This window comes from Helianthus annuus, chromosome 15, assembly GCF_002127325.2.
Source record: "Helianthus annuus cultivar XRQ/B chromosome 15, HanXRQr2.0-SUNRISE, whole genome shotgun sequence".
Lineage (NCBI taxonomy): Eukaryota > Viridiplantae > Streptophyta > Magnoliopsida > Asterales > Asteraceae > Helianthus > Helianthus annuus.
Genome location: NC_035447.2, coordinates 113,599,633 through 113,612,056, shown reverse-complemented (window position 1 = coordinate 113,612,056; position 12,424 = coordinate 113,599,633). Strand labels below are relative to the sequence as shown.

The window sequence follows — 12,424 nt, the reverse complement described above, 5'->3', positions numbered from 1 at the left end:
ACATGCCTTAAATTGCTTGAAGCTAAAAGCAGTCTTGCTGGATTCTTTCGGAGCATCAGCTTGTGACATCTCAGATGATTTGCTGGCGTTCTCATAAACCTCACTCACGGCCTTCGCCACGGTCTTAGAGATGATAGCAGCCAGACGTCGATCTCTTTTCTCCTGGCGGGTAAGACGCGAGCGTGATCTAGGTTGTCCAGATGACGACATGGTCTGCAACAGACATCGTCACAGGCTCAACACAACAAATTCGAGTCTCACACGTTCTTAGATCTCTAAAGCTTAGAATCACGTCGCATCTCTCGTCACGTAATACATATAATCACATAAGCACATAATCATAGAGGCACATAAGCACAGAAGCAATTAGGGCACATAAGCAATTAAGCAAATAGAGCACTTAATTTCCTAAACACGTACGAAATTTTATCACAGAGGTAGTCAGAAAACAGAAACCTATAACCACAAGTCGAGTGCCGTTCGTTTTGCATATCGGATAGCACCACATTGTATCGTCTAACTTAGTCGTATAGCGTAGCATAGCACACTGGTTTCGCTTAGATCACATCAACAGGGATTTGAATCAAGATAGGATAGCAACAAAAGTCACGCGGATTGATAGCAAATGGAGTAACCAACAAATCTTAAAACACGTAAACAGGTAAATCATATAAAATCAACGAAGCAACACTCAAAATCGGAAAATGGATTGTCTGCGGCTACTAGACTTTGACTAACCATGGCAATTTAACTATTCACAGTTGACTTGTCATCACTTTCGACTCTAGGGGACATGTTTCTGCCTCGATTCTTGGGCATTATGCATGCGCATTCTAGGCCATACTCGTGAGTTCAGGTCGTTGGAGTCCGTCAATTGCCTTGGCGAGATAAAATAAAGTCGGAAAAACTGCCAAGGTTAGGGTTTCACCCCTAGCTTAGCAATTTCTTCCCTGTTTTAAGAAAATTTAGAGGAAACTTTTCATCAAATTACGGGTTTCAGCCCTAATTTGGTATAATTCTCCCCCGTTTGTTGATAGAAAATTGCACAAAATAATTGGCAAAATTCGTAATTTAGGCAGGAATTTGCGGGTTTCACTCCTAATCCCGTCCAAATTACAAAATTTGGCTCGGAGTTCGGATGTAATGATAGAATAGAAGGAAACAACATAAAATAAGCACATAAACTTGGTCTCTTGGTTCCTAACTATAGTCTAGGTCTCTAAGACAGCGATCCGGACTAGATCGTGTCTAACCTAATTCCCTATAGTTATGGCTCTGATACCAATCTGTCACACCCCAACCGATGGCGGAATCATCGGGGCGCGGCACTGAGCGAAACAGATTGTTCAGAAGTTTCCACAACAACTATCATACAATTCAGTTATATAACACGTCCCATACCGTGTCCCAAATAATAACAAGTTATCATAGAAATCAACTAAACAATATGGGAATTGTTCCGACAACTCAAATTCTTAATTATTACAGACTGAAAGTAAATATTGTTTTAAGACTTCTAGACGGCTAACTATAGATCTTACTGACTACAGGTGCCAGTACAAGATCTACAGATAATTATGACCCTGGAGCAGGTATATGGACACTGTCCTAAGGTCACTGGCTCCTAGAAGCTTATTATTGCCTCGCTTCCCTAGCACGCTAGTAGCTTAAACACCTGTCACATACGTTAAAATAAAAGTCAATACATATAATGTAAAGGTGAGTACACAAGTTTGATATAGCATATAGAGTTCGAATAGTTTACGCATAACCAAGCACGTACACAAGGGCAAACGATGCATGTAAATTATCGACATGGGACCATCGATACCAACGACTTCGAGTTGACTGTCCGAGACAGTTCGCAATACATGATTACCACCGTAATCCATGCAAGAAATTGTCCTTAGCAACCCCCGTGTGAACGGGTGCTGAGTCCAAACTATAGTACTATGTTGCTAAAGCAGGTAGATAGCACTCCACGTGTAAACATAATAAACAGCAATCATTTAGACAAGTAATACATGCAAATAGGTTAGCGTCCAAATAGTTTGTGTTGTTTGTGTATTTGATAGATTACGTATGTAACACCCAAAAGTGCTGAAAGCAAAAAGGGATCGAGTATACTCACAGTGGTTGGTTGTGGATTGAAGGGAGCACTGAGAATAGGTTAGCCTGAATAGTTCGATAACACAACGATGAGTAACGCGGAAGAAGTAAACGATGTACTTGGATCGAATAGGCCATTCGATCGGACAGCAGTTCGATCGAGTGGGCTGTTCGATTGGTTTGAAAGTCCGTTCGAACATCCATTCGGTCGGCCGGCTGGCTCGATCGGCTGGTTCCTTCAAGTGGATTGTTTCTTCCTTTGATGTGAAGATTGTGTTTGTGTATGATGGTTTGTACTACCTTTCAGGTTGGCCGATCGAACAGCTGTTCGATCGGTTAGCCCAACCGATCGGTTAGCATTGCATTGTTTTCAAATATGTCACTCGATCGGTTAGCATGCTCGATCGGGTGACATTCCAATGTTTCGAAAAGTCTAAGTGTTGAAGTATAGTATCTCATGATTCGAGCAGTAATGATTACAATCGAGTGGCGTAGTCGATCGAACAGTACCTCGTCAATACTACACTTTTGTGAGTTGGTGGGACTAAGTGCTAGTCGATCGGTTAGCCTAGCCGATCGGCTGGCATAGTCGTTCGGTTGGGCTGTTCGATCGAACAGCCTAGCCGTTCGGCCAGCTTCTCGATTCGGTTAACCTATCACTTAACACTTGGTTATTCCCGTTAATTGTTGATGTTTTAGAGATAGTTTGACTACGAGTTGAACCACAAGGCTGAAGTCCCTACTCAGTCTACTGACTCGAGCAGGAATCACCCAAGCTCGGCCAGAGGCGGTTTGGAACTTAAGTCTAACGTTTAACCCGAAATCGGTATATCTCTCGGTAGAACCCGAATCTTGAACCATGTGTTTGTTTAGATTGATTTGTAAATCGGTTCAAGTCCCGTTTTCACCTTTTTGAGTGTAAAAGAGTTGAAAGATAGATGAAAACCCATCCTCCAATCCTTTTCCACCGTGAAATGTTAAGATCTTTGGAAGATTTTAGGTTATTTATGTGGAAATCGGTTAGATCTAAGTTATTCATGGTGGAATGATGCCAAAACTTAGTGTTCTTGAAGAACACATGATGACATCACTCAAGAACACCTAGATCTTGGTGATTTCATGGATGAAATTCAGATTTTGAAAGATAGAAAGGTGTAGAATCGATTAATGAACAAAAACGTACAAGGATTAGAGCAAAATACTTACTGGTTTGAGAGAAATCTGAGATTTAGTGAGAAGAAGAGGCTGGTCGGTCAGAGCTTTTCCAAAAGTGGAAAGTTTGACAAGGACAGCCCTATTTATAGGCTTCCAAAAGAGGAAAGGGTCAGCTGATCGAACAGCATCCTTGATCGAGCAGCTGCCCGATCGAACAGCCTGTTCGATCGGCTAGTCTGTTCGATCAGGTTGCCCTGTTCGATCGGCTAGCCTGTTCGATCAGGTTGCCCTGTTCGATCGGCTAGCCTGTTCGATCAGGTTGCCCTGTTCGATCGGCTTGCCTGGTTTTGAGTGTTTCGCGACGATTTTTGATATTTCGACTTTGATGAACGATGATTTGAGAATGATAGAATTCCTAATCAAATTACTTTTAGTAGTAGTCGAGACTATACTTAACATACAAGCATCCTTACAACTATTTCGGGTTTGATTTCCATTGAGTTTGATTCACCTTTGAGTCTTGATTGATTTTGATTGATTCACCACACACTTTAACATAAAAGTAAACATGCACAAGTAGCACATAAGGCACACACACACACGTATAAAAAGTACTAAAATCCCCACACTTGAGTTCGATGATTGATTTGACTAGCTTGATTATTGATTGACTAGCTTTATTGCATTGTTACTTCCTATCCTTCACAGTCGATCGTTGATTCACAGTTTGATTATCGGTCGATTAGTTTGATTATACAACACTTACTCCAAATAATATGAAAATCAAAATGAAACTAAAATGAAATTAATCTTTATTAATCTTTAATTCCAATAACAGTCAACACTTGACTTTGACTTTTGGAAAACACGGGGTGTTACAAGAGACCCAGCTGATTGCTTGAATATATGGCGCCGAGACCACGAAAGCGTGGAAGATTTCATTACAAGATATAACAAGGAGTGTCTGGAGATCGGAGACGTGGGTGAAAAGATGATGCGCGCACACTTCATGAGGGCAGTCAAGTGCGATGATCTAATCAAGCGCGTGAAGGGAAGAGACGGAGGACCCAAAGATTGGGAAACCTTCATTGAGGCAGCCAAAACAAGAGCACAAACTGACAAGCAGCTGACCGGTGATGACCACCGTCAGCGCGGATATACTCACGGCGACCGGAACAAAAAGGGTAGAGGCCAATCATGGAAGGCGTCCGGTCACAGAGAAAGAAGCCCAGCAAGGGAAGATGCGCGCCACACAATCAATCAAATAGCCCACCGAAAAGAAGTGAAAAGAGAAAATAGGGAGAAACAGTGGACACCACTGACAAAAACCCCTTCTGAAGTCTTGGCTACCGAAAATCACCAGTTCAAACCACCCCTACAGATGCGCAACAAGAGGGGTTAAGATCCCAATCTTTTTTGTGAATTTCACAAGGATACCGGCCACCTAACCGACGACTGTTTCAGTTTAAAGCAAGAAATCGAAAGGGCCCTGAGAGATGGAAAGCTCACTCACTTGGTAAAAGGAGGAAAGCGCGATTGTCGCCAAATTCAAAGACGAGAAGAAGGGCCAGATAACAAAAAACTCAGAAAGTTAGAAACCCACATGGTTCAGGGAGGTCCACGAAGGCCAATGAAAAACTACAACAAGCGCACACAGGACGACTCGTGGCGCGAGCGACAAGTTATTTTTCCCGTTGTTAGAGGGGGCCCAAGGGAAAAGCGACCGATAGTCATCTCAGGAGTAATTGGTCATTACCAAACAGACTACATTTTCATCGATCCGGGAAGCACCGCGGACATCATATATGAACAATGCTTCAATCAATTTGATCAGGAGGACAAGGCGCGCTTAGAACCAGTCGATTACCCACTCACTGGTTTCTGCAACGAAGCCGTCTTTCCCCTGGGACAGATATCATTCCTGGTGTTACTCTCAGATGGAAGAAATTCAAGAACAGAAGATGTCATGTTTATGGTGTTACCCGCGCATTCAAGACACGACATTCTTTTAGGAAGGGAATCCCAAGTAGACTTCAGTATGATATGCTCTGCACCACACTCAGCTGTTGGCTTTCCAACAGAAACAGGCATAGCATTAATATACGCAAGCAAAGAAGTCTTAGCAACAGATGAAGTCAGACCCGCAAAGGCAAGCAAACAAGCACCGCGCGCAGAGGCAGTAAAATGGGTACTGAACAGCGCATACCCAGAACAGACAGTCACCTTGGGACCTGCAATGTCCGATTTAACGCGCGCGGCGCTCAAGAAGTTGTTACACGAAAATATGGACGTGTTCACCTGGACACCAGCAGATATGGTGGGTGTTCCACGGCACATAGCAGAACATCGGTTAAACGTCTCGGAAGAAGCGAAGCCAGTAGTACATGCCAAGCGCCACTTAGGCGATATAAAACACGATGCCATGAAGGAGCAAGTAATGGAGTTGTTAAATGCAGGTATCATTAGAGAAGTCAGATACCAAACATGGGTGGCAAGCCCAGTGATGGTGAAAAAACCAAGTGGAAGCTGGAGAATGTGCGTAGATTACAAAGATCTAAACAAGGCATGTCCACGTGACTGTTACGCCTTACCAGACATAGACGAAAAGATCGACTCTCTAGCAACATTCAGGTGGAAGTGCTTCCTTGACTGCTACAAGGGGTATCACCAGGTCCAAATGGCTGTTCAAGATGAAGACAAAACCGCATTCCGCACACCGACAGGGCTGTACTGTTACACCAAGATGCCTTTCGGTCTAAAGAATGCGGGCGCGACATATCAGAGATTGATGAACGAGACATTCAGCGACGCCGTCGGCAAGTACATCGAGGTGTATATGGATGATTTGGTGATTATGAGCAAGGAAGAAAGCATGATGCTGGTGAACATCCAAAAGACTTTCAACACGCTGCGTAGCGTAAGCATTAAACTTAATCCAGCAAAATGCTCATTTGGCATGGAAGAAGGAAAATTCTTAGGTTTCATCGTCACAAAAGATGGCTTCAAGGTAAATCCAGAAAAAGTTCAAGCAATTGAAAGAATGCCTTCACCATCAAACATCAAGGAGATGCAAAAACTAGCAGGACGATTAGCCGCGCTCAATCGTTTCCTAGCGAATCACGCCGCAAAGTCCTTTCCGTTCATCAAAACATTGCGCAACTGTATGAAGAAAAGCCAGTTTCAGTGGACTCCGGAAGCAGAGAATGCGTTCCGCGAGATGAAAGACTGCCTCATCAAACTGCCGACACTAACCGCACCAATCAAGGGAGAGCCCTTAGTACTATATTTGCCAGCTTCCGATAGAGCAATTGGAGCAATGGTACTTGTTGATCGTCAAGGTATCCAAACACCAGTCTACTACGTGTCACGAACCTTGACCGGCCCGGAAACTCGGTATGCCATCATGGAGAAACTAGTCCTTGCGCTAATCCATGCATCAAGACGACTGTGAAGGTATTTCGCTAACCATGTCATACATGTGTTAATAAACTACAACATCGGCAACATCCTGGCAAGGCCAGAAATCTCAGGAAGGCTAGCCAAATGGGCGATAGAACTCGGAGGTCACAATGTGGTTTTCAGACCAAGACCATCCATCAAGGGGCAAGTGCTAGCAGATTTCATGACAGAGGTACCTGACGATAAGGACTGAGAATGTAAAGCAATGGAGAAAGCCGAGAAGAAGCAAATAGAAGAACCGTGGTTGTTATACACGGATGGAGCGTCAAACGAGGACGGCGCAGGCGCAGGGCTTCGGCTAGTGAGTCCTAACAAACATGAATTCACATATGCCATACGCCTGGATTTTAAAAGTACGAACAATGAAGCCGAATATGAAGCTTTCCTTGCCGGCTTAAGGTTGGCGATCAAAATGGGAGTCCGACACATCGAAGCGCATGTGGACTCCATGTTAGTGGCTGGCCAGATTAACGGGCAGTACGAAGCCAATGGAGATGTAATGGCGCTCTATCTAAGTCAAGCAAAGACGTTGCTACAAACTTTCTATTCCTACAAGGTGCATCACATAAACAGAAGCGAGAACAAGCCAACAGACGCGCTGAGTAAACTTGCATCTACAAGCTTCCAACACCTGGCAAAGGATGTGCGCATAGAAGTTTTGAGCAACCCATCTGTCCCACTAAGCGAGGTAAGCGTCATCCAAACAGGAACAACGTCTTGGATGACCCCAATAATCATGTACCTTCAATCGGGGATTCTCCCGGAAAACAAAGCGGAGGCAAAAAAAATCCAATACAAGGCCGAGCATTACCAAATGGCCGATGGAATTTTATACAGAAAGTCATACCTTGGCCCGTTCCTGAGATGCGTAGACGCGAAAGACGCAAACTACTTAATCCGGGAAGTCCATGAAGGAATCTGTGGTATACATGCCGGGCCAAGAATGGTGGTGGCAAAGGTGATGAATGCCGGGTACTACTGGCCCGGAATGCATTTAGACGCGGTGAAAGAGTTGAGGAAGTGCAGTGGATGCCAAAGACATGCGCTCAAGACAATGCGCCCCAAAAATGAGTTAGTGCCAGTCACAACCGCATAGCCCTTCTAGCAATGGGGCATAGACATGGTCGGTCCTTTTCCAGAAGCCCTAGGAGCGGTCAAATTCATAATAGCCGCAGTCGACTATTTCACCAAACGGGTAGAGGCGAAGGCACTTGCATCAACCACGTCAAATGTCGTCAAGAGATTCATATGGGAACAAATCATATGCCGTTTCGGCTTACCGCTCAGAATCATCACTGACAACAGCACGAACTTCGCTGCAGATGACCTCGAACGATGGTTCAAGGAATTGCACATCGAGCACACCTTCTCTTCGGTTGCGCACCCGCAAGGGAATGGTCAAGTAGAGGCAATTAATAAAAGCATCGTCGATGGTATCAAAGCAAGGTTAGGCGAGAAAAGAAGGGGCTGGGTTGATGAGCTGCCAAGCATACTGTGGGCCCACAGAACAATGCCCAAGACAAGCAACGGTGAAACACCGTTCAGTCTAGTTTACGAGTCCGAGGCAGTAATACCAGCTGAAATAGGATTGCCATCTCCGAGAATGCTCTCCATGAACTTAATCAACAACGAAGAAGAAAGGAGGATCGATCTGGACCTCCTAGAAGAAAGAAGAGAGATGGCAGCAATCAATGAGGCAAAGTACAAAACAAAGCTGGAAAAATATTACAACTCCAAGGTCTGAGTCTGCACCTTCAACCCGGGAGACTACGTCTTAAGAGACAATGAGGCTCCCAACACAGAAAAACCCGGGAAACTGGCTCCCAAATGGGAGGGTCCATATGTCATCGATACAGTACTCGGCAAAGGAGCTTACAAACTCCGCACCATCGATGACAAGGAGGTTCCACGAACTTGGAACGCTCAACAGCTTAGAAAGTGCTATATGTAAAACAGCTATGTAACTGCAAAGGCCGAATAGCCAACACATTTATTATAATACAAGAAGTGTTTGGCTACCTTTATTTCATGCAAATTTCATGTCACAACTGCATATATTACTTTGGGCGTACACGAAAACATCAATGGCTCGACCATAGGAAACGTTGTAGACCTCCAAGGCTCGTCACAACCAAGTGCACAACCGGGTCAGAAACACAACTAAAGCCTACAAAAAACGCCAAAACAAAACTTCGTGCCCACATAAACACGAAAATATCGATAGCAAGGTAAGAAAACATTGTAAGGCTCCCAAAGCTGAACACAGCTGAGCTCACACAATAACCTGCAACTCGATCACTTCGTAATCACGAACCTACTCGCGCGCAAATACGACTGAATAAACGTTGTAGTTAACACAATATAACCTGCCAGCGCCATCATTCATTCGTGACACCTAATCAAAGTAATTTCACATGCACATATTATGACGATAACAAAATTCGCATAACCAAAGTTGCGTAAAAACATAGACAAATGACATACCAAAAATCAGGTGATTAGCTGTCCATACACATAACAGGTAAAATAAAATGAAATTGTTCAAACAGGTCATCAAAATTACAAGGCCGCCCAAGGCCATACGCGGTTCGCAGGCCGGAATCCACCAATCAAGAGTGGCTGGTACCAGCGCCTCCTGTCGCACTTGCGTCGTCTCCAAGAGCTTTTTTCAACAAAGCAACACCATCAACCTTCCTAGCTAACTTCTCCGTGGCTTTAACAACAGCAAAATCCAAGGATGCAAAATCCTTACGCTTTGCAGCGTATTTACCGTCGCAATCTTCCTTGTAGAGCTCGAAATGGTAATCTTTTTCCTTATTAACAACCGCAGCCTTACCCTCTGCATAACCAAACTTTCGACCACTATTATACCCTGCTTGGCCCAACTCGAACATGTATGTAGCAAGCTCGGTAGAATTCACAATACGGTCAGCAAGCTGCAAACAAGCAAACAACAACATAAGAGGAATCGTTAAAACATACCAAAAAAGAAACAAAAACAAGCGAAGAAGTTACCAAAGGCACCCCGCGCAAAAGCAACCATCTGCAATCAGCAGATGCTTCCGCAGCAAGGCCATCCGAAACCGCACATTCAGAAGTTTTTTCTGCAAGAAGCTTTTCAGTGGCCTCACACTCATAAGCTTTTTGCTTCGCAAGGAGTTCCAACTTGTTGATTCGAGCGACATACTCCTTCTCCTTTTCCTCAGCCGCAAGGCGCGCCCGATGGGCTTCATCTGCTAACTCCTTCTTCTCATTAGATAATCGAATAACTGCATCACGCTGAGATTGCATCTCAACATTGGTGCGTTCACAAGCAATTTCCCAGTCCTTCTGCTTTTGAAGGTTAATTTGTTTCTGCTCCTCAAGCTGCCACTCGGCATCGGAAACCCTCCATTGCAAACCCTTCTTTTCAGCATTAAATTTCTCTCTTTCCTCAGCCAACGCTCTCTTCGCGTCCTCAAACTCAGCTGTCTCCTCCCCCATAGATTTCCAATTTCGGACAATCTCATGAGCGGAGGCGAAGAAGTTAACTCCGGCGCGAACATGATCATCTAATAACTCAAAGCGATTGCGTCGCTTCTGGAACATCCTTTCGGCAGGCGGAAGAGACATAGAAAAGAAGTCATGGCAGTTACCCAGATCATTCATTCGGGAACCTTGGGTAAGATTCCAGTGAGGCGCGTGCGACAAGTCGTCACAAGCAGGATTGTGAGTATCCCACGAATCAGCACGCACATGCGTAAATTGCGGACTACAACTCGCACCAGAAGTAGCACCACCACCACTTGAAGGGCACTTAGTATAAATGGTCTGATGGGGAGTGGCCTCACTGGACTCCACCTCAGCCTCAATACCCTTACCCCTATCATCAACACCTGCACCACCTGCGGTATCACCACCACCCTCACCCGCGTTCCCGGATGCAGTTTCATCTTCTTTCTTTTCCTTCTCAGAACCATCCCGAGGAGGGGTCAAGCTAATCGTCCATGAGAGAGGAGAAGCAGGGGGGTGATCTGTGAAATATCCACCTTAGGAGGCTTCTTGCCAGACTTAGCTTCTGCCATGAAGCAACCGCAACAATTAAAAGTAACTCAACAAAACACGAAAGAAATGTGTAACTATAAGAACCATAAGAACCATTACCAGGAGGGGCAGAAGCAGCATATATCTCCTCCAAAAGATTCCCGCGACCTCCACTAAAAACACCCATATCTATCTCAGACTCAGAAGGCGCGGGAGGGGCTTCCTTGTGGAGCTTAGCTTTTTTCACAGCAAGCAGAACAGCGGACTGCTCATCAAGTTTATGCTTATGATCCTCAAGAGCCTTTTTTCTCATATGCTCGGTCAACGTAGCACGGTCGTCTGGGTCAGACTCTCGATTCTTCTCACCAACTCCTAGACCAGACAACGTATCAGAGACAACCACATAATCTAGACAAGGAAGAGTAGGGGGATCGCTTACGAGAAGTATCAGCCGTCTTGCCCTCCACCTTTTTTCTCCCCTCTCACCGACTTATCAGTTTTTGCCTTCTTCCTTGTCTCCAATTGTACAGAAGGATCAACAGGCCTCTCTGCATCATCACCAACAACCTCATGAATAGGTTAATCAACACCACCCTGCGCGGTACCTGCACGCGCGCAATAAGAAGTTAGACCTTCAGGAGATTCGTCAGAACTCCCACTCGAGAAAACAACAACTTCCTCTCGAATAGGATCAACAGGGCCATCTTCATCATCTTCACCTAGGGCAACGTTGGCATATTTACTAAAACTTTCATCAGAAGGGTGCAAGAAACGGCCTCGAATTTGGTCTAACCACGTTGGTGTCCCATCTTCCTGGATGGCCTCAACCATGGCACCAGCAGCTTTCGGGTCCAAACTGTTTATCAAACTATAACCAACTGCAAAAGACAAAGAAATAAGAAAAAACATACATAAAACAAAATAATTCAGAAGTGCCTTAAGGAAATCACATACATTTGCCTTGATAACTGTAAACAGGAACACCCAAAGGGTTCTTCGGCACCCACAACAAACTCATCCGGGCACCGACCAAGGCCATCTCCTCCAACTGAGAAATAGCAGTTACCTTGTTTGTTATCTTCTTATACCAGTCTTCAGCAGCATAATCCGCCATAACATCCACCTTTGGAATTCCTTCACCAACCAACCGATAATGCATATCCACGGGAATCACGCCACGACGAATGTAGAAGAATTTCTGTTTCCAGTCGTGCAAGCTCTTCAACGGAACGGAACAAACCGGAGAAACACCCGTCCGGGCGGTGAAAGAATAAAACCCACTAGCATAAGTAACGCTGTAAAAGACGTTGAACATCTCAAACGTCGGCTCAATGCGGTAAGATCTACAAACGAACTCAAAATGAGTAATACGCGGAAGCCCAATCGCGTTGATCTGAGAAATATGCAACCCATAGTTCCTCAAGACAGAGGCAGTAAATTTAGTAATCGGAAGCCTAAAGTTACCCTCCCGAAAGAATGCAACATATAGAGTCAAATAACCAGGAGGAGCATCCAAGGCGGTGGAACCAACAATAGGATATTGGGCTCCCCACTCAGGGCGAAAACTCATCCCTTGAACAAGGTTCTGGAACTCTTCCTCCTTCCACCTAATAACTTCTTGATCATGGCCAGGAGGAGCTTTCCCTTTAGTTTTCCTCTTTCTCTGAGAAGGATTAGC

At 44.7% G+C, this 12,424-nt stretch overlaps 1 protein-coding gene across 1 annotated transcript; it reads left to right on the top strand.

The window, feature by feature from the left end:
* The first annotated feature begins 7,843 nt into the window (after positions 1-7,843).
* Positions 7,844-8,674, top strand: LOC110931552. The gene is made up of 2 exons (XM_022174938.1): positions 7,844-8,252; positions 8,526-8,674. Exons 1-2 carry the CDS (start codon positions 7,844-7,846, stop codon positions 8,672-8,674), a joined length of 558 nt encoding a protein of 185 aa, XP_022030630.1.
* Positions 8,675-12,424: the final 3,750 nt, after the last annotated feature.

Bases quoted from the DNA above. Each gene is read 5' to 3' on its own strand.
- LOC110931552 (XM_022174938.1), top strand. From the start codon at position 7,844: ATGGTCGGTCCTTTTCCAGAAGCCCTAGGAGCGGTCAAATTCATAATA. The intron at 8,253-8,525 runs GTGAAACACCGT...CTCCCAACACAG, and splicing joins AATGCCCAAGACAAGCAACG to AAAAACCCGGGAAACTGGCT.